Source organism: Corvus kubaryi, unplaced genomic scaffold (assembly GCF_017639235.1).
Source record: "Corvus kubaryi isolate FWS band 111438036 unplaced genomic scaffold, C.kubaryi_AGA036_p1.0 37184, whole genome shotgun sequence".
Classification (NCBI taxonomy): domain Eukaryota; kingdom Metazoa; phylum Chordata; class Aves; order Passeriformes; family Corvidae; genus Corvus; species Corvus kubaryi.
Window position 1 is genome coordinate 127,414 of NW_024581051.1, and position 20,309 is coordinate 147,722.

General features: G+C 46.1%; 2 protein-coding genes across 4 annotated transcripts in view; one reads left to right on the forward strand and one right to left on the reverse strand.

Annotated features, from left to right (window-relative positions):
• The window catches only part of RMDN2 (regulator of microtubule dynamics 2), a 98,249-nt gene that overhangs the window by 63,347 nt on the left and 14,593 nt on the right, over positions 1-20,309 (forward strand). The window lies entirely within an intron of this gene.
• Positions 8,669-16,145, reverse strand: LOC121661619 (cytochrome P450 1B1). Of its 3 annotated transcripts, none has more exons than XM_042021985.1 (3): positions 15,948-16,145; positions 13,240-14,256; positions 8,669-11,555 (listed from the first exon to the last, which is right to left on the reverse strand). In XM_042021985.1, the coding sequence occupies exons 2-3, from the start codon at positions 14,253-14,255 to the stop codon at positions 10,943-10,945; spliced, it is 1,629 nt and encodes a 542-aa protein (XP_041877919.1). In that variant the 5' UTR covers position 14,256; positions 15,948-16,145; the 3' UTR covers positions 8,669-10,942. The 3 variants fall into 3 exon arrangements, with proteins under 3 accessions (XP_041877919.1, XP_041877916.1, XP_041877918.1); XM_042021982.1 differs by having other exon boundaries at positions 15,039-16,142; XM_042021984.1 differs by having other exon boundaries at positions 13,240-14,697; positions 15,039-16,142.

Consider the following 20,309-nt stretch of genomic DNA (forward strand, 5'->3'; position numbering starts at 1 on the left):
AGCTAAGCCTTGGCCCTTGATTATCAAGGGTATGATACATCATTGTATGTCCAGCTGCACCAGACTGGAGCCAAAGATGGAATGTGAGGCCTCTCTTTCTGGCCCCGTGCTCATTTCCAGCAAAAGTGTTGCTCCCTCTTGTGTAGTCTCTGTGCCTCTCTTTCCTTGTTTGAGCTCTTCTGTGGGGTTCGGGTGGGCAGGATCGCAGATAGTCTTGCCTCCTGAAGATGGTGTCCTAAGATGAATGAATGAATTTGTTTGGTTTTGGATATGCAAATTTCTCAACAGATTCACAGCCATAGATGTAGGATACTGAGTTTGTGGTCCCAGCTTGTCTAGAAGTTTACCCTTTAGATACAAATGCTGAAAGAGCTGAGTTTGGTGTCGCTGCAGCCAAGTGGCCCATTTGCTCTCTCTTGGTTTTTCTGTCAGTGCAATACAGATTCCTGTAGCACAAACAATTCATCACAGGTATTGAGAGCAAAACAGGGACATTTGAATGGCATTCTAGGTACTATGCTACCTGTGAAACTGCATTTTATATTGTTGTTGTCAAGGCTGTAGCTGGACAGTAAGAAGGAGAGGAATTTGCTTACTAGGATGAAAATTGAAGTTTTCTAGGGGTTTAAACAGTTTACAGGTTACTCAATTTTAATTGATGTAAACCCTTCCAGCAAGGAGGCAGAAGGGGATTTACCAAGCTTGGAAATAATTAAAATCATGCTGAAACTTTCCTAACAGGTACTAAATGTGACATAGTGTGTGGTCTCTCTGACAGAGTTGCTTTTCCCTATAAATGGAGAAGTTCAACATCAGATGTTTCAATGCATGCAAATAGATAAACAGCTCTTTTATGACATATTAAGAACAGTTTGGTTTATGGCTTTTTAGATGTATCTTAAAATCTTGTTTTATAATGACTTTAGCAGAGCTGTCCAATTTCCAAGATGTGCATCTAAAGCAGGATGAGGTTTGTACCTGGTTTTTATTAACTATATTACCAGCTAAAAATAAACCAAGTTGCAGACAGCTGACAGCAATGTGGACTCTCAATGTGTTTCATTAAAAATAATAATAATTCTTGGGGGCATGGAGGCAGAAATCAAGCTCTCTTTGTCTCCTGGAAGCTGTTTTGCTCATCTGGGAGACGAAAGTAACCTGTCTTTGAAATTTACTGATATTCATTAAAATCACTGGACTTTGAATGGTGCTTTAATTAATTATGAACTTTAACCCCATGTTTTAGTGTGTTCCTGGACAAAATACGTGGCTTTGTCATGCCTTGCTGGCAGAGAAGTTCTCTGGTAGTGTGTATAAAAGGATCCTGGGGTTGTATATCAAAAATTGAAAACTGCAAGTGCAGAGTTACAATTAGGGTGGTCTGATTTTTTTTCTTTTTCTTTTAAACCAGCATAGGGATGTGGTGATCTCCCTAATTTGTTCTTTACTCAAGTCTGAGTGCCTTTGTGAGGAACTGACTCAAACTGACTTAGGAGCTGAAGTTTCAATGGAGGAATTCACTGGACCTCTGCAGGAGTCCAAGCGGTTACTGAGCACAGGTTGAGGGCCAGTACCTTGAAAGAAGCAATATCAGAAAGATACAATCTGGCCAAGGCTAGACAAAGGAAAAGAAGTATTCTAGAAAGACACTGGGCTACTTTCCAGCCTTACCGTGTAAGCCTATGCTGCTACTGCAATTCATTTACCCGAGAGTCATGTGTCACTGAAGGCTGTCTTTTCAAATGGCGCTGCTATCTAGCAGTCAGATCTAAAAGGCAATAAACCACATGCATTTAAGCTGAAAACACGATGTACCTCCTAATAAATTTGGAGACCACTTCTGTGGCATAGTTTAATCTTGCTGGGTTTGGTGAACATCTGTAAACATGTTTTTGTGTGTTGGATAAAAGAAAGACTCTAAAAAATTTGAAGTAGAGTTTTGATACCTGTTTTTGATAACTGAATAGAATGTTTTTGGAGCATGGGAAAGCATGCATTCTGCAACTGATTTTCACCAATATCTATGCAAGAACGAGAGAGCAAAGGAAAAAAAATCCAACCAACAAACCAAACACTGGAAAGGAAAAGATAGAGTTCTAATTTCTAGTTATTTTTGAAGTGCTATTCAGTGGCCTGAATTCCCTTGCCTGGATTTACATTGGCATAAATTGTAATTTGTTTCCTATCTTTAAAATTTAACTTTTAGTATGCAGTAAATTAAAAAAATGAAAAAGTCAGTAAAATGTAATGGCCAGATTAGGGATTTAAGTGTTTGCGAATGTGTTGCTCTATAGGTTTTCCTCTCTTAAAGCCTGACCACAAAGTTTGGCTGAAGACATGCTATGCATTGACCGGAGTTGTATTGATATTTTGGAACATGAGAATAGCTAACAGTATTTTACAAGGCATTTGGTTTTTAAAAACTAAGGGGAAAGCTTAGATTCTTTGATTACTTGGTGACCATTACAATAAACACAGACTTCTACACTAAAACTCAGTGAGCAAACAAGGCACTGTTTATTATCCATGTCTTAAATTGCATGGCTGCTTCACCTACTGCCATAGGTAAGTTTGCTGCATGTAGTGCTTAATTGATACTGTAGGTATCAAAGACACTGAAGTGCTATTTAGAACTTTAAAAGGATTAAGATCTTTTGAAGGTGAGGGGCATTTTCAACAGCTAGTCACACCTGTGTACCCTCTTCCCAGTGGTTTGGGAGTGGTTCTTTGTTAGAGCCTTCACTTAGGAAGCATCCTGGACCAACCCCGCTCCTGCAGGCGCCTGGTTCCTGAAGTCAGGTGGGGAATTCCCCCCTCCTCTGTTTGTGCTGGCCCAGGTCTTCAGGGAGAGACAGGAGTACATGTGGTTCCTGTTAGTTCAGAAAACAGAAATATCTGGGGAAGACGTGAATGACTTACTGGCTCAGTTCAGCAGGAGGAAAATCTCTGACAGTTCATTCTGGACAGAGATCCTCTCTATTATATGCTGAAGCAGGGAGCAAATGCACATAAAATCACATAAAATACAGCTCAAAACAGCAGGAGATGGGCAGTCATGCTGCCTTACATTGCCTTCCTCTCTTCCTGCCTATGGGGATGCCTCCTAAAGAAAGTGAAGGGAAGGTTTTTCTCATCCAGTGAGAGTGGGGAAGGATGCTCTGGAAGAACACTTCCTAGGGACAGCAGTTCCCTGGGTGATGCCCATATGGATTTAAGAAGAAAGGAAAGTGAACCAGTGGTGAACATATTTGCTATATGTTCACTGTAAAAAACACCTGAAGGAAAATGCTTATAGCACTGTGGGTAATTGTGATTAACAAGAAGGTAGAATGACTAGACCAGCTCCAGGAGGCCCTGCTTCGTCAGGGTGTCAGGTCAGATGACTTCCAGACGTTCCTTCTCATCTCCAGCAGTCTGTGATTCTGTGACATCAGGCAGTTGGGTTAGACTGTGCAACACGGCCTAGCTAAAACAGTGGCGTTTATTTCCTCAATCCCTAAGTGTGTTCCACCAGTGAAAGAATTTTTTCCTAACCTAACTGCACCACCAACACTGTTCTGTAGCTTAACATTTCTGTTTCTAGGCAGACCAAGATACAGCTCTCTAGTATTTGGTGTGGGAGTAGTAAGGGCAGGATGTGGAGCATCAATAACCTGAATGGTAGGTGTTTGGTATGAGCAGGCTGGCTGTGCTCTCTTGTCTGGGGAGATAAAAGAGCAGATGGGATGAGTTGCCCTTTGCAAGGGCATGTGTGTCTTCATCAATAACAACCTGTGGTCCCTAGGGTACCCTGGGGAGCTGTTGTATGTGGGGATGGGGCAAATTACCATTAGCAGCTGCTCCTGTTCTCTTTCCTCAGCTTCATTCTCCTCCATGGGATAAAACATTTCTTTCTATTCTCTCTGGCCTGTTATTTCTCTTCCTCTGGTGTGTTCTCCTTCTCACTTCTCAACTGTCCCAATTTTCCCTATACTTATTCCTCCGAACACAGAGAATCTTCTTTGCTATTGACCCTGAAGAACAACTGCTTCTATTAGCATATGATCAAACTTTGCTGGATTTCCCCAGAAGGCAGACAGTGCCTTTATTAGAAAAATCAAAATTTGTATATATGGCTTGGGTTAAGTGAGGTAATTGATTTTTGCCACCTAGAGTTGCGCGTATTTCAAGGAAATTTTTGAAGAAAAGAGAGGGATGACAAATCCTCAGGGAGGAACTTGTTCATAATTACATAGAGACCTTGGCTGTATATGAATGTAAGGATGCAGGAAGCTGTGCTAACTGGATCTTTGCTAGGGAAAATGTTAATGTTCTGATGGCAATAGAGTCTGGGGGCTATAAAAAGAGCTAAAGAAGTCCAATCACTTCATTAACTGACTCTTCCTAAATCCTAGAAAGAGGGATCTGTCCTCTTGAGAGTAAAAGTTAACCTTAGTATCCAACCCTCATGCATCTCTTCTGCTTTCAGTTTCAGTCATTCACACAATTGATGAAGCATCTATTTATTCCAGGAACTTCCCTTTCTGTTCTGCTGTGCAGTTTTATGGCTTTATACCCAATAAAAACTACTGTCTGCACTTAACTCTGGGAACAGGCTAGAGCTATTTACTCAAGCAGAAAAGTATTGTATTAGGGTGAAAGATCCCTTGTGAAGATAGGAAAGGAATCTTACTGGCTTTAAGTAAGGCGTGAAGATACTTGAACAGCCTTGTATAATCAATACATTATGAGACAAATGTTTTGTATTCTGTCTCTGCTGATGCCTTCAAGGAAATGAGTACCTTAACCTTCAAATTGTCAGTGTGCTGTAAATCTGCACATACAGGTGCTAAATATCTTAATGCCTTCAGGAGCAGGTGTTCTTTTGTACAAGGTTTCAGTTCAGGTATAATGTCATGAGAGGATCTGCCTTGTAATTCTGTGGACAACCTTCTCAATTGAAATATTTTTTCTTTCCCTCCTTTATGGGAATTCTTCCTTGCTTGATTTTTTTAAACACTATCTGTGATGATTGTGGCCAAAGCCCCACTGGCTGATCTGCCCCCAGCTTGCTGTGGCACTGGTGCTCCTCATATACTTGAAAGATGCAGGCTGGGCAGGACTTTAGGCACATGAGAGAAAGAATTCTTATCTGGAGAAAGCTGGTGGAAAACACTTCTCTTTTGGTTTTGTGCCACCTGGAAGGGTTGCCCAGAAAGCTTCCCTGCATGGTATATTGTTCTGGAGTGCAGGTACAGCTCTTCCTCTCTTCTGCCAGAAACAGAGAGATGAACAGAGTTATGTCTTGGAACAAACTGAAGCACAACACTGTGTCCCAGCAGCAATACACATAAATGAAGGGAAGGAAAATGAGCTTTGTTACAATGAGACAAAGGTTCATTTAGGAGTCTCATTTTTTCGTGTGGGTAATTATTGTGAAGTTTGAGTTTACTTTCTGGTGGTGCTTTTATAAACTTGAATGTATCTAAATTTCCTGAGCCACAGAAGATTAATAGCCTCACAATTTATGCTTTTCTCTGAAGAGTGAAAAAGTGTAATTAAAAAGAAGATACACAGTTGAATTAAATTTTTGAACTGCAGCTTGGAAATACTTCACAGAACACAAAGCATAAAGTAAGCATGGGGTATTGTTGCATGCTCTTGTGCAGATAATTGCAAACCATACTTGCTTTGTGAAGTTAAACTTTGTCTTGCTTGGTCAATCTAGCTTTTGTACTGGCAGCAAGGTGTCACACTACACATGTCCATGTCTGTTATGATGAGCAAAACAGTCTAAGTAAGTGGAGGGTGTTCTGTTATTTTTAGCAGAGAAAACGCGATTATGTGAAATCCTGTTTGTTATCATGAGAAGTCCAGAAGCCTGTTTCTGCATGGTAACAGTTATGCTCTTACCAGAACTCAGGTTTGGAGAAGGGAGATTGTGGAAATAAAGCCATCACTGAAAACATACAAATAATACCAGAGATTAAGCCCTGTCCTGGAGCATGCCACAATATACATGCCATTTTTTCTTAGGGGGAATTGAGCAAGCCTGGATACAGCTGAAGGCAAAACTATAGTGTGAGAACAACCAACTGATACCAAACTCTTCCTGCTCAGCTTGCGCAAATAAATGACACTAGACCGCTCTGAATAGACCTTCCAGATCAGAAGTGTTTCTGTCTGGTGTAGTGCCGCCTTCTTCTACTACTCTCTCTGAATGTCAAGAGGAAGATTCCCCCAAAAGGTGTTCAGACTGTTGCAGCTGGACTGTCTCTTCCTCCCTGTTGTTCTCAGGTACTGGGGATGCCAAGGAGAGGAAAATGACAGAACTATCCATGACTTTTTGCTGTAGACTTGTTTTGTTCTCAAATCCTGCAGCCGATCCCGCGTGTTGTGTTCCTTAGCTCTCGTTTCCATGTTTGCTACCTCCCAGATCTATTATTTGATTTAATCAGCAGTCAGGGCTTGCTGTTTTGACATCCTTTGTTTGTCCAAGCTGTTCAGAAAAACCATCACTCATCCTGTCTTCAGCCTGGTAAGCTTTGGTCCTGATTCTCTGTTTGATGTTCCCTGCTACTGATGTGAATATCTTTAATACCATATGGATTCTTATCACCCTAATCCTGGCATATTGTGCCTGTAGATATATTTACAAGCAATGTAAAATCACCACCTCTCTTTTCCTGGAAATCAGAGACCCTGTGCACACTTCCTTCCCAGCTGAAATCTTGCTGTAGTCCGGACATATATTTTCCTTGAACAGCTCTCAGCCATTCCAGCAAACAACTCATATATAGCTCTGCAGTTGATTTATGCACCGTTAATGGGTCCCCGGTGAATCCACTCCCTTCCCTACCTCTGCCCATGTGCACTTGAAATGCCTCAGCATCCTGTATCTCCTGAGTTAACTATACTGATGGATTGCTGTCCCCAGACAGCCAGCAAAGACCCAGAGCATAGGGACTTGAGAGACTCTTTTTTGATTTGGGTAGCCCCAGCTCTGTGCTGGTGCCAACAGGGGTTGCACAGATCCTGGATATCCCCCACACTTGTTGCTCAGGTTCTGATGAGCCTTTTTCCTTGTTGTTATGTTATTGTTATGGATTTCAGCAGCTCTGAACTGACTTCTGCTGAAGCCAGCAGGTTTCTATTGGTTTTGTAAGGTCTGTAGTGGTACACTTGACTGGTATAAACATATTCCATATCAACCCTTCTGGTTCAGCCTACTTGCTTCCCTTCCTTGTTTTATGTAGCGGGATGGTCTGACAATTACTGGCTCTCCAAGAAATGTATGCTTAATTCCAGGCTTCCTGTTTGGGGGGTTTGTGGGCTTTTTTGCTTTATGATGTTTGTTTTGGTTTTTTAATACCTTATCTCAGCCTGAATAAAGGATGTTAGTAAAATTCTGGGAGATGGGCTGAGTGTATGTGCACATACACAGAGAAAGCAAGCGTGAATGACATTTGGCTTTCCCAATCCATTGAAATCACTACAACCTGAGCAAGAAGACTTTTAAAGGAAAACTCTTGCCTTGAATACAGCTGCTTAGTTTCTTCTTGCTTTTCTTCATGAAGAAAGAGCAACCTGTATTTGCCTAGTATTGATGTGGTGACCCAGTCACAGGTTGGTGAAGGAGGTATTATTGGCTTTTACCCAGGGACACCCGCTCTGAATCAGCGCTGTCCCACTGGCCAGCCCCTGCCATGTACACACTGAACGGGATATCTCTGGACACTACACCTACTCCACAGGCCCTTAGCTATTCCTAGGAGGTCTCTGTAAGTTGTCTTCAACTTGTCCTCCTCCTGAAACTCCTCCTGTCCTCAGCCTGAACTTAGATCCTGGCCCCCGAGGAGAAACTTCAGCTTAAAAATATCTCAAATCAGAAGGAAGCTACTGCTCATCAGTCTGCCCAGCCTCCTGTCTCACCTAGCTCTTGTTCCACTTCCCTGGGCTTAGGGAAAATGTGGTCATTTCTAAGACAGGTCTGAACTAAGCAGACCTGTGTAGCAGACTTGTGTAGCAGACTGGGGAAAAGAAGACCAGGAATGGGGGAGATGCTTCATCATGAAGAAATGTTTTACATTTGCAGTAACAGCCACCCTTCACCATGGGATTGCCTTCATTTTGTGAGAGTTTGCTCTGCAAGGGCACATTAAGGCCTGTTTGGCCCTGGGATTTCCATTCCTGGCACTCCTGCTATACACTCAGGCCAAAAGAGCATGAATTGGTCCCAGGGTCGGGAGTATATAGATGCCAGCACTATATATAGGAGGGGGAAAGGGAAAGAAAAACCAGTCTGTGGGCTTGAAAATAGGGGAGGTGGAAGTAAATGAGATGCCAAAGGGAAGAATCATAGCATAGGAGATTGTGCAGGCTGAGGAGAGATTAACAGGTATTAGAAGAATGCAAAGGACATGAGAAAATTCAGATCAGTGCCAAGGTGAGCAGCAGGGAATGTTCTTAGCAAGGAGCATTTGGAAGTTGAACACAGATGTCAAGGTATGAAAGGCAGGCAGACCTGAGAAGCTGTACGGGCAGCATGGAGGAAAAACCTTAAAATCCAGAAATGGGAAGAAGGTGCAAAGCATATGAACAAATATCTAAAATAATACTACTTTCCAAATCAGAAATAATAATTTTGTTTATCTTGATGTTAGAAAGCTGTGTATAAACTAAGCAATGGTAGTGTAAGAATAATTTTATTTAGTATTTTGGTAACACAATGATACATCTCAAAATGACCATAGAATTTAGCTTGCTAAATGACTGCATACATTCTAAATAGGTGCTACTAAATTTGAGTAACTTCACAGATTACATGAGACATTATGTGACCAACAGCTATACAGTGGGTAACCCCCTGACTGACACGAGCAGTGTGGAGGGATTTTGCACTAGTAGCCAATGCACAGTTAAAGCTTTTGGAGGAGTACAAAATTGCAAAAGCCGTTTTTTATTAAAATATGTATTGATGATCCTTGCATTAGAATAGCTATTCAGCCGTAGGTTACATACTTCATTCCTTTTAATAACAGTACTTAGAAAGGTACAAGAAAAATTGTCTTGCTAGCATTTGATCTAATGTAGATCTCCATATGAAAATGCTGAGTATCTTATAAAGCTTTTCACAGGTATAGGCTAAGTTCTGGGGTATCACAGACTTGTACGTAATTCAGAAAAACGCCTGAGGTTACTCCATGTGTATGTAGCAGAAAGCTTTGTTTAGCTCTGAAAAGATATTATAGATGCCAAAGAAGTCAGAGACTTTAAACAGGTACATTATGACTGTGTGGGGTTATAGAGCAGTGCTTGTAGGCTTGATTCAGGTTTTTAAAATCAGTAGCAAAGCTTGTACTTAAGACTGGGATTGTGTTGTTAACCCAGCTCTTCCCAGAGTCAGTAGGAGCTCTGTCCCTGCTGCTAAGGTGACAAAGACTGGTCATCTATCAGAAGTCACAGTGCAAATCCTTACTTGCTTGGGCCTCAGCAGAGATACCTCACTTTGTAGCACTGTACCCTTATTTTTTTAGCTCTACAAATACCTTGTTAAGTACTTGGCTGAGCACAGCAAGTCATGTGAGATACTCTCATGTCTGATGGATTTCATATGTAACTGAAGGTGATCTGCAGCTCCAAAGAAGTGCCTAACACTTAAAATCAGGTTGTTTGCTTTCTAGAGAAATATGGAGCTTTGTGTATACAAACATTAGCTGGAGGTTCAATGCCATGAAATTTCATGTGTGTTTTACTTTAAAATAAGAGGTGTTTTAAAAAAAATTTTATGAACTTTGCCTTGCAAATACTTTAAAAGTACTTTTTCTTCAGTTAATGTGTACTTTAATGTAACATGTAACATTACTTTTCCTTCTGAGACTTTGTTCCAAACAGATTGTACTACAAGTACATAGTTGATTTTCAGATATACTATTTAACTCAACCTAACAGAATGATTAGTGAGTAGGGGTATTATTTGCTGTATGCTTTACTTGAGGCTTGTGGCATTCATGTTTTAATATAAACCCCCCAATCTCACTTCTAATTACCTTGGCCAGTGTGGATTTTACTGGACTTACCTACATGCCTAGGGACAACGATATTAACTCCTTCCTAGAGAAACATAAAGTTCAGCTGTACCTTTATAAATCTAATTCAAATACTTATTTTGTTCCTGAACATGCTAATGAACAGATTAGCATATGATTTGTATCACCCTTGCCATCTAGTCACATAGGAATTCTGATCTTTCAAAACTACGGAAAGTTACTATATTAGGACATTCTGTTCATTTTCATATAAAACATGAATTTTAGTTTCAAGCATGCTTACAAGCAAGACTTTTATTTTTTTAGGCATTTAGGTAAACATTTTGGAATGCTGAAGGCAAGACTTTACATTGTCATTTTACCGAAAATCATTTGAACACTTATTATTGAGGCATTAAAGTACATCCCAGCAGCCACAACACCAGAGCTGCCATGAGCCTGTGGCAGTTTCCAGTGAGTGAATTCAGAAGCAGGCTGTAGTGTTCTGAGCAACTGAGCAAAACAAATTTCTTTGTTTTTTAATAAGAGATTTCACTTGGGAATGTGGAGTCTCTGAAGGCAAACTTAGAGTTAAGGCATAGTGCATGGTGACATGGAAAGGCTTGTAGAGACAGTTCCGGGAGATACTCCAACCAGTCAGTAGATAAAAAACACTTTACAATGGCAACTTTTGTGAACAAGCTAGAAAAGAAAAGGCTTACTTTCAAACTGCATATGTTTTATCATTTAATATCTTGTTCCCCTGGCTCTCCTGGAATTAAAAAGACAACTGAATTATACCTTGTACAGATTTTCTTCCTGCTTTTATAAGGTGTAATATTGGCTATGTACCAAAAATATCACCAGAACAAACTATGAGTTATATAAGTCTAAAAAGGGCAAGGGGGATTATCTTTAGATGCAAGGTTTATTGCTTAGGCATTTGCTGAGAGCTGGCTTTCACTGGCTGCTTTCTCTGCTTGCAGTCTTTGGACAGCCTGATCGAGCAAATCCATAGTATCTCTAAGTGTAACATTCAAGGTGAATGGCTTAGGTTTAATGGTCAGCCCATAGGTAAAGTCCATTTTAGGGTCCTCATTTGGATTAGCAGTAAAATTGCACTGATGCACCAGTATGGAGGTAAAGAGAAAGAGCTGCACCTTGGATAACTCCTCTCCAATACACCGACGTTTTCCCAATGAGAAAATCATCACGCTACTGGTAAGATCTTTATTGATGAACCCATTCTCATCCAGGAATCTCGTTGGATCAAAATCTTCTGGGTTGGACCATTTTGCTGGGTCATGATTCACTGACCACTGATTTACAAAGATGACGGTGTCCTTGGGAATGAGGTAGCCCATGATGAAGGTGTTGGTGGTGGTGGCGTGTGGGATAGTCACAGGCACAAAGCTGCTGAAACGCATGGATTCATACAGGAAAGCCATGATGTAGGGCAGGTGAGGCTGATCTTCAACACATGGCAGACGGTCTCTTCCAACAATCCTATCCACTTCTTCTTGCATTTTAGCCTGCACTTTTGGGTACCTGTCATTTAAAGCAAGATGTATGTACATATGTAATGCTTTCAAAGGATTTTTCTTACAAACAATCCTTGCTGTAAACATTTTTCACAGAACCTTACCCCTACCCTAAATAATGTAGTTCGAGCAAAGTTTAAATATATTGCAGGAATGCATAGACCTCAATTGAATTCTTTGAGAGAAAAATCCAAACTTCACATGCACTAGTGTAATTTTAGATTTGCTCAGTTTTTACTTTAATATCCCATGTAACTGATTCTCAACATAAAAAATAACAATCACCTAAAGTGTGCTGAGACTGAATATTCTGATCCAATTTCAAAAATTAATTCTAAAACTAGAATTATTTGTCTCTTCTAAGTATTGGATTTTCCATGGGAACAAGAATTTGATTTTCCAACTCTGTACATGACTTTTAAAAGTTAGTATGGAGTTTTTTATCACCAGACATATTTCAAACATTTGAAAGCCTGTAGGTTTCTAAACTAGAAAAAAAAAAAATCTCAATTCTTAAATTGTCAGAATGGCTTTATGAACATCCCACTTTTAGTTTGAGAATGTATTTTCTAATTAATATCAAAATATGTTTTCTCTATAATGTATTTAAAGAAGACTGTCTTGAAATCTGGACAGTTTGGGAGACCACACAATAACCAAACAAGATCAAAATGTTAATACATCTTGACATCTTTCGCTTGTCTAAAGGCACACATTCTGCCAAGGAGCCTTCATTTGCTTTAAGTATTCACGTTTGGCTTCTGCATCCTTGCTTTTTCCTCCTGCAGCAGACTCACATGTCAAATGCCGGGCAAACATGAGAAATGAGGAGAAACCCAAAAAGTTACGTGAACACTGGGGGTGTTAAATATTTGCCTGTTTTTTCAAAATGCGACTGAGTAGATAATGTTTGCATAAGCTTACAAATTATGCAGGCGATGAAAGAGAAAGCCAGGATAGGCAAGAAAGACAGTGTAATGGCACCTTCTCTTAAACCACCTCCCCTCGCCGAGTTTCCCCGATGGACGGGCTGGTGCCAGGGCAGCGCTCCCGCCGGCTGCCCAAGGGGTCTGCCTTGCCCTGTCACGCAATGGCGAGGAAGGCACACACATCGGCAGCTTAGCATAATAGCGGGTTTGTAAACCGGTGCACGAACTCTTATCGTGCTTAAGCAGTTGTTATCCTGTTCCTATGATCTCCTTGATCTTGACCTGCTAAAATCTGTTACTTTCAGGTTTTACTCTGCCTTTCTGCCAGCCTCTCTTTATGCAACATAACCCGACCGCCTGAGTAGGGTGGGCTTGTGTCGGATTTTTTTTTTTTTTTAATATACTTTCTTATCTCTTTCTGGCAGGTTTCCCAGAGCTTCCGTGTTAGTTAATCGGAGGCCGCTGAGGTACTCGGCGCTGCACGGGCTGGCGCTGCCCTGTCCCGCAGACCCGCGACCCGACGGCGGGTCCCTGCCGGGGCCGCGCCCCCGGCTCTGCCCGGACCCCGAGCTCCATGCCCTGGCTCGGGCCCGCTGCTCCCGCCGCGGGAGCCCTCCCAGCAGCGCCTTCGTCCGTGCGGCGCAATTTAAACGGGGCTCGCCTGGGGCTGGCGGGCGCTCGCACCCCGGGCGGGCTCGCATGTCCCCCCCACCCCGGGCCGGTGGGGCGCCCCGGTGTGCTGCCGCCTCCGCCCGCACATACCTGATGAGGAAGATGAGGAGCCACTGCAGGGCGGTGGAGAGGGTGTCCTGGCTGGCGCCGAAGATGTCGGTGACAGTGGCGGGCACGTGCTCGAGCTGCAGCCACGGCTGCTCCCGCTGCAGGCGGATGAAGGCGTCCATCATGTCGCGGGGGGCGGCCCCGGGGCGCAAGCTGCGCTGGTGCTGCAGGAACTTGCCGCGGACGAAGCCGTAGAAGTCGCGGTTGAGGTCGCGGAAGGCGCGGTAGGCGGCGCGGATGGGGCTGGGGAAGCGCTGGAGCCAGGGCAGCGCGTCCACCAGGCTGCCGGCGCCCACGGCCCGCCCGAACTGCTCGTTGCGCCCCACGATCCGCAGGAACTCGCCGTCGCCGTGGCTGTAGCGGCGGCCGAAGCACAGGGCGCTCATCACGTTGGCCACGGCCACCACCAGGACGCGCGAGGGGTCGAGGAAGGCGCCGCCGGCGCTGCCGCGCACCAGCAGCGCCACCAGCGCCCGCGCCTCGCCCAGCAGGTGCTGCTCGAGCAGGCGGCGGGTGGCGGGGCTGCCCGTGGAGAAGGCGCGCACCGTGGCGTGCGCCGCCCGCCGGTGCAGCTTCCAGAGCTCCGAGTATCCGCCGAAGGCCAGGCTGAGCCCGCCCGATACCAGCTGGAAGGACGGGAAGGGCGGGCGGCCGGCGAAGGCGGCCCCCTGGCGGACGAGGGCCTGGCGGATGGCGCGCTCCCCGTTCAGCACCACGACGGGCCAGCGCCCCAGGCGCAGCTGGAACACGGCGCCGTAGGTGCTGGCCAGCCGGGCGAAGGAGAGGTGCGGGGCGCTGCCCAGCTGCGCCGCGTTGCCGATCAGGGGCCAGGGGAAAGGGCCCGGCGGCGCCCGTCGCTGGCCCTGCCGCCGGCGCTGCTGATGCTGCAGGAGGAGCTTGCCCAGGTGGATGGCGGCGAGCAGGCAGAGGAGGAGCAGGAGGGAGCTTTGCAACGGGGGGATGCCGCCCAACGCTTCCCCGAGCTTCTCGAGGGCCATGCTGCAAGGGAAAGGGAAAAGTCAGTGGTCAGCGTCCCCACGGGGGAGGAACCTTCAGGTCCCGCGGGCAAGGGGAAGCCCGGACGGGGCGCGCTGGCGTGGCGGAGGTGAGCGCCGGCAGCTGTCCCAGCGCTCGGAGTCCGGGCAAGTCCTTGCTGTGTTCTCCTCGTGTGCCTAAAGTCCCCCGAATCCTGTGCAAAAGACAAGGGATAATGGATAATCCAGTGTCAAGTTCCTAATAAGAGATCGAAGTCGTATTTGGCGGGGGGGCCGCTGCTCTCTCTCCGCCGGTAGGGAAAGTTCTCAGCGAGAGCTCCAACAGGTCACGGCTGAGAGAGGCACAGAGGGAAGCAGGAGGATGCTCTCGCCTGATGAGCCTCCTGAGATGCAGGCACTCGCCGTGCGCCGGAGACAGGTTAATTCCACCGCTGCACATCGCTCCCTGCGGCAAAAAAAGCCCTTACGAGAAACAGGTTTCCCGCCCCACTGTCGGAATTTCGCGCTACTCTGGAGAAACCTCCGCAGGCGGCCGCGGAGCCCCCTCCTCCCGAGCCCTTCCCTTCTCCCCGCACCTTCGTGCCCGTCGCGGCATCGCAGGCTGGCGGTATGCCGCCCCTGCGGGGGATGCCTGAGGACTCGGCGTGGCAGTGCTGACTGGTCCCGCTTCCCATCCCCGTGCCCGGGGACCGCCCGCTCCTACCATTTACTCCAGCCTTTCACAAGCAGGGAGGGGAAGAAGGGGTGAAATAAGTGGCCACGGCGGGCTCCTGTAGCAGAACTGACCTGTTGCACGCTGCTTCCATCCGAGACCTTGGGTAGGATGGAGAGGAGCTGTGCAGCCGGCGGCAGCTCTAATGAACTGCCGCGGGAGGAGAGCGGCGACGGCAGCGTTCAGATCCAAGGCTTTGGGAAACTCATTAGGAGCCCCGGTACCTGTCACCCGGAGCTTGCCAGGCCATGCGCAGGCAAATGCCAGTTGCACCCGATCCCAGCGCAGTTATCACCTTCCCAGCGCTTTAACCCTTCGGAGCTCGCCCCAAGGCAGCCACCTGCCCCGAGCAGCCCCGCGGACCGGGAGCGAGCGGGCTGCTGCGCCCCCTCCCTCTGTCTCTCCCTCCCACCCGCCTGCTGGGCTGCGGGGACGGGACGGGGCCAGCCCAGCCCGCCGCAGGGAGCGAAGGCGAGCGGCTCAGAGGGCGCGGAGAGGACGGCCCGCTGCTCTCAGGCTCAGCCGGCACCGGAGCCGCCACCTCTGGGCGCCTGGCATTGCCACTCCCGGCTTTAAACCCGCCGGCATCCCCGGTGCGCGGCGCGGTGCGGGCGGGACGCGGGCGGCCCCGCTGGCAAATCGCTGCTGCCTGGCCCGTCCCCTGGCTTGAGGGGTCGCACTTATTTGCCAGCTGCCCTTGGGCCCTCGCCAAGCGGAGCGGCTGAGCCGCGGATGCTTTTATGGCCGGGGCCAAAAGTTTTAGCGGAGGAGGTGCCGGGAGGGGAGAGGGGTGGCGGGCGGGCTCGCAGCTCTCGCTGTCGGGAGGCGAAGTCTCGCCTGCATCTTAGGGGCTGAGGAAGCCGAAGAGCTTCCCCTCCTCCGCCTGTCGCCTCCCCGTTGCGTGCGGAGTTAGCATTGCGTGAGCCGGGGCTGGAAAGCCTCCAGCCATCTCCTCCCCCGGCCCCTACCCCTCCTCGCAATACCTGACACCCGCTTCGGGGAGAAGGAGGCTGGGAAGCGCTGGGCAGCTCGCACCCCGGCCGGCTCCGGTGCCCTCCGGCCTCGCCTCCGCCCTGCGCTCGCTTCTCTCCCGCTTACGGCGCCTTTTTACTCCTAAATCTGGCGCCTCCGCCCGCACCGGGAGAGCTGGCGAGAGGCGTGTGGGTACGGCGCTCCAAGCCCCCCCGGGCTTTCCGGCTCCCCCGGGGAGCCGGGACTGCGAAACCCTCAGATATGGAGGAAATCGTTCCCCAAGAAACCAGAATGCCTTTGCTTTGTTGTTGTAATTTTTGCAGTAACAAGAAAAATCTGAAAATACAACATTTTTAAAAGATTCTTTACAATCACATTATGGGAAGAAAATGGGATGTTTTGGTAGCATTTAGGGATTAGACAAAATTAGATGCTGGGAGTCAACCCAGCTCAGGGTGTGAGTCTGGTCCTGGCCAGGCTGCTACTGCTTCTGTCTTTGCTAAGAAGTGTAATCCTGCCTGTTGTCATTGTCCCAGGCTCTTCCAGTCGGTGATACTACTTCTTGCTCAGACTAGCATCAGCCTTGGATCATCTGTTGGCTTGGAGCTTCTTCCTGTCACTGGCAAGCAACAGAGACGTCAAAACCACTTTTTCTGAGCAGTGCCAGAAAAAGTGAGCTTCCCTTTCCCAGCCCCACTTCTAGGGTGAACTGGAAGGTTCCTGCAGCCAGCCCAGCACATAGCCCAGTGTCATAGGTTAGCAAGCATAGTCCCGGAAGGGACGTCCTTGCTAAGGGGTGCTTACAGTTTCCTCTGGGAACTGATAGAACCTATCAGCTGGCCAGTTTGAATATGGACAGTTCTCTAAGCCACTTAAAGTTGTGATCACCTCTGTGATCCACATTTAAGAATAGGCAAACTCCCCCTCCAGGCTCTCTCTCGTTTCCGGCGCTGGCACAGGTGGCTGCAGGCCCCGTGTGGGGGCCAGCGGGCCCGGCCAGGCCCTGCTTGGGCCAGGCCGGGCCGGGCCACGGCCATCCTGAAGCCATGGACCTGTTCCAGCCATGGAACCCCCCCCCACTGCCTTGCCGTGGGCAGCCGGAGCGGCTCGGCTCTCCCCCCTCTCCACTGCGATAAGAAAAATTCAACATTCCAGCTGCAAAGCTGCAAGGCTGAGGTGAGAGTAACCCTTTTATTGCTGTGAAGAGCTGAAAACCTGAGGGAAGAGAGAGAGGAGATGCTTAAAGCTGAAATTCTGTTGTGAAGCTATGATATATCAGAGTATCCTGTTGTAATTTCATGAAGATATGGGGGGTGGAGTGTTCAACTCGTGAGCAAAAGCACCTGCGCTGAGATAGGCAGATGCTGACGCAGCTGTAATTTCATGAGAAGTTTGGACAGGGAGAGATGAACCAGATGAGGACTTTTGCTCCAAATGGGAAAGGAGAAAACCTCAGTTCCTAGAGATGCTCCCAGAGATAGTCCTAACGATGAAGATGATGAAGACCCTTTGCTCCCAGGGAAGGAGAAGGGCCTCTGTTTTTGTTTCTGAACGGCTCAACCTTAAAATTGTACCCCAAAAATCTTCAAGAGTGGACCCTCGAAAGCAGTTGCGGGAAAAGCTGCAAGTCGGGGGAAAGGACTCACACGCAGGCAGAGACTCCTCTTCCTAAATGGACTGAACAATATTTGGAAGTGGGCGGCTGTCTCGTTGTGATAATGTTTTCATAGCATGAGCAAGAAGAGACTTCTCTTTCTAAATGGACTGAACAAGGTTATTATGGAAGTGGTACACAGACTGAACATCTTAAGGGTTGTCTTTTCACATTGTCAGTGGGAGAAGGGAGGAAGGTGGGGGGAGGAGGAGAGTTCTGAAGGTGGTATAATTTTTTTCTTCTTTTAGGTCTGTTAATAAACTTCTTTATATTCTTTTAAGTTTGGTGCCTGTTTTGCATTTCTCCTAATTCTTATCTCACAGCAGATAAACAGTAATGAGTATTTTGGACCAAACCACTACACCCAGCTTCAAGGAGTAGCAAAGACAGCTCCATCCCTAAGGCACTATGGTTAAGGTGTTCTGATGTCTCCATCACGATCAGAAGATTGAACCCAAATTTCACATGCTATAACCACTCAGCTATGGAAAAGTTGTCACCGTTCCCTCCTTCATCTGTCTCATGTCAAAGAAGAGACATGGACTTCTTCTGGCAAAGTTCCAGAAGAAGATCTGGGTGGCATTGATCTCTTGCCACTGAACAGAAGGTCTGTTCTGGGCATTGGATCTAGGTGGTAAAGACTAGCTTGGATTAGTTACCTGAGCTTTGGATTATAGTGCTGGGCACTTCCTACTGCCAGCAGGTAAATTTGCCCTTTCTTGGTGACCGTAGTTATAAGTTGCCTAAACCCCAGGCATTACAACTCTCGTTAGTAAGTCCCGAAATCCTTTCTTTGGTTCAGCAACGAAACTAGCTGTATTGCAATTGAATTGCTTCCTGGCTGCTTGCAGAAAGTGCAGGGAAAGGAATACATTTTCACTATTGTGACCTGCAAACTCACAATTTAAGGCAGAAGCCTAGGAGTTATAAATCCTGGTAGTTTGGTTTTTTTTTTATGATGTAAGGAAACATTAATTATTTTTTATTTCACTTCTCATTGGTCCTCAGGAGTTCTGACACTATTAGGAAAGAAAGAAAACCTATTTTAGATATTTTCTTCTATGGTGATAATACCAGCTGGTCCCCCTGTACTATTTACAGCTTTAGCTCCCTATTGCACTGTATACACTGAATATTCACCCAATTTTTTAGGCTGTGATTCTGTGTGACCTTGATTAGTCCCTTGCAATCAAGCACAGTTTGAGTGAAGCATTTAATCACACCAATGAATTAGAATACAAAAATTCAGGCTGTGGCTGATCAGCCCCTTGGTCTCTGTTATATTCTGCAAATTGCTCTCCTGCCCACCTCGTTATTTATTCTCCTCACTTCTTTTGTTTGTAGTAGCATAGGAGTTCAGAATTGCTCTTAGAATGCATGTTCTTTTTTTCCCAGTTCTGGGGACTTAATTGAAATGCAGATCCTACAGAAACCAGTCCCAAATTCCTGAATCAGTTAGTTTTGTTAGGCACTGAAGACTGAATCACTGAAAATGCATGCCACATAAGATGAATTATTTCTGAGGTCTAGAAAATCCTACTTGATATAACATATGGAAAAGAAAGGGAGTTGAAGGGCTACAAGTGAGTGGGTTTGGGATTAAGGGAGAGGAATACAGGCTTAATCTCTTAAAAATCTTGATTGATTTGATGAGAGTGCCAGATGCAGGGTTTGTGGGGGTATCAGTACCTCTGTGACTCCGAATAAAGTTGTTTATGTATGTGGACAAGCATCCTTGTTGTGCAGGTGAAAATTTGATAAAGGAGGAGGAATTGCACAACCTAGAGAGTCTTCATTTGCCCTTTGAAAGGGAAATTTTATGTCTGCCACAGTCCTCCCTTTCCCAAGAAAACTCCTTAACCCCTAAGAGATTTTTACAATTGTTAAGAATTACTCACTTAAATCAGGCTTTGAAGACTCAATACTCAGTTTTGCTCCTAACCATGGCACCCCTCACTTTACTTTCAGATACTGGCAAGCTGCTCATATATCCCCATGAGCAGCACCTGGAATTTCTCATGGACTTGACCTTGCTCTGTTTTCTTTCCTTACCTCTTCCTTTTGCATCTTTCCATGGAGAGCCCTCCCGCACTAGATTTCTCTCTTTCTCATACCTGTGACTATGGGTCTTTTCCTCCTCTCTCTTAACTTTACAAAATCCCAAGATGGATTAGTTGAGCAATGTTTTATCCTGGGATTGCTTCAGCATAGAGCTTGTACAAATCGTTTACCATTTGTAGAGCGATCCAAACCATTCTTCATTAAACAATCCTTGGCAATGTCATTTCTGATTGTCTTTCTGAGTGTTGCACAATACTATAGAAGATGAATAAACAAGTAGCATAACTGTAAAACACAAATCCCTTGGAAACGTAACCAAGTGCAATATCCTATTGTTTCAGGCTGCTTAAAATTGTACAAATGTACTTACGTACCTCTAGAGTTCAACTCTAGTCTCAACAATACTGCTGTAAGTCAGGAAAATCTGCAACAACCAGACTACAATCAGAACAAGAACCTGTAAACCTGTGTGCTTGCAGCAGCTCACTCAGACTACATTTATGCGGCGATCCCGTGTGATGCAGGATTATGCTTCATGTAGTTTTGGATCCGGGAGCAGGGGATCTGTACTCAGTCCAGCCACCGTACCACCTCATGGCTGCTGGCTCCGTGGTCACCATCTGTGCTTGCTGCTCTGTACCACAGAGGTGTCCCTGCT

Coding starts and splice junctions, on each gene's coding strand:
- LOC121661619 (XM_042021982.1), bottom strand. CDS start 15,058: ATGGAAGCAGCGTGCAACAG. Junction 14,257..15,038: donor ATGGAAGCAGCGTGCAACAG/GTCAGTTCTGCT, acceptor TTTCCCTTGCAG/CATGGCCCTCGAGAAGCTCG. Junction 11,556..13,239: donor CTCCTCATCTTCCTCATCAG/GTATGTGCGGGC, acceptor TTTAAATGACAG/GTACCCAAAAGTGCAGGCTA.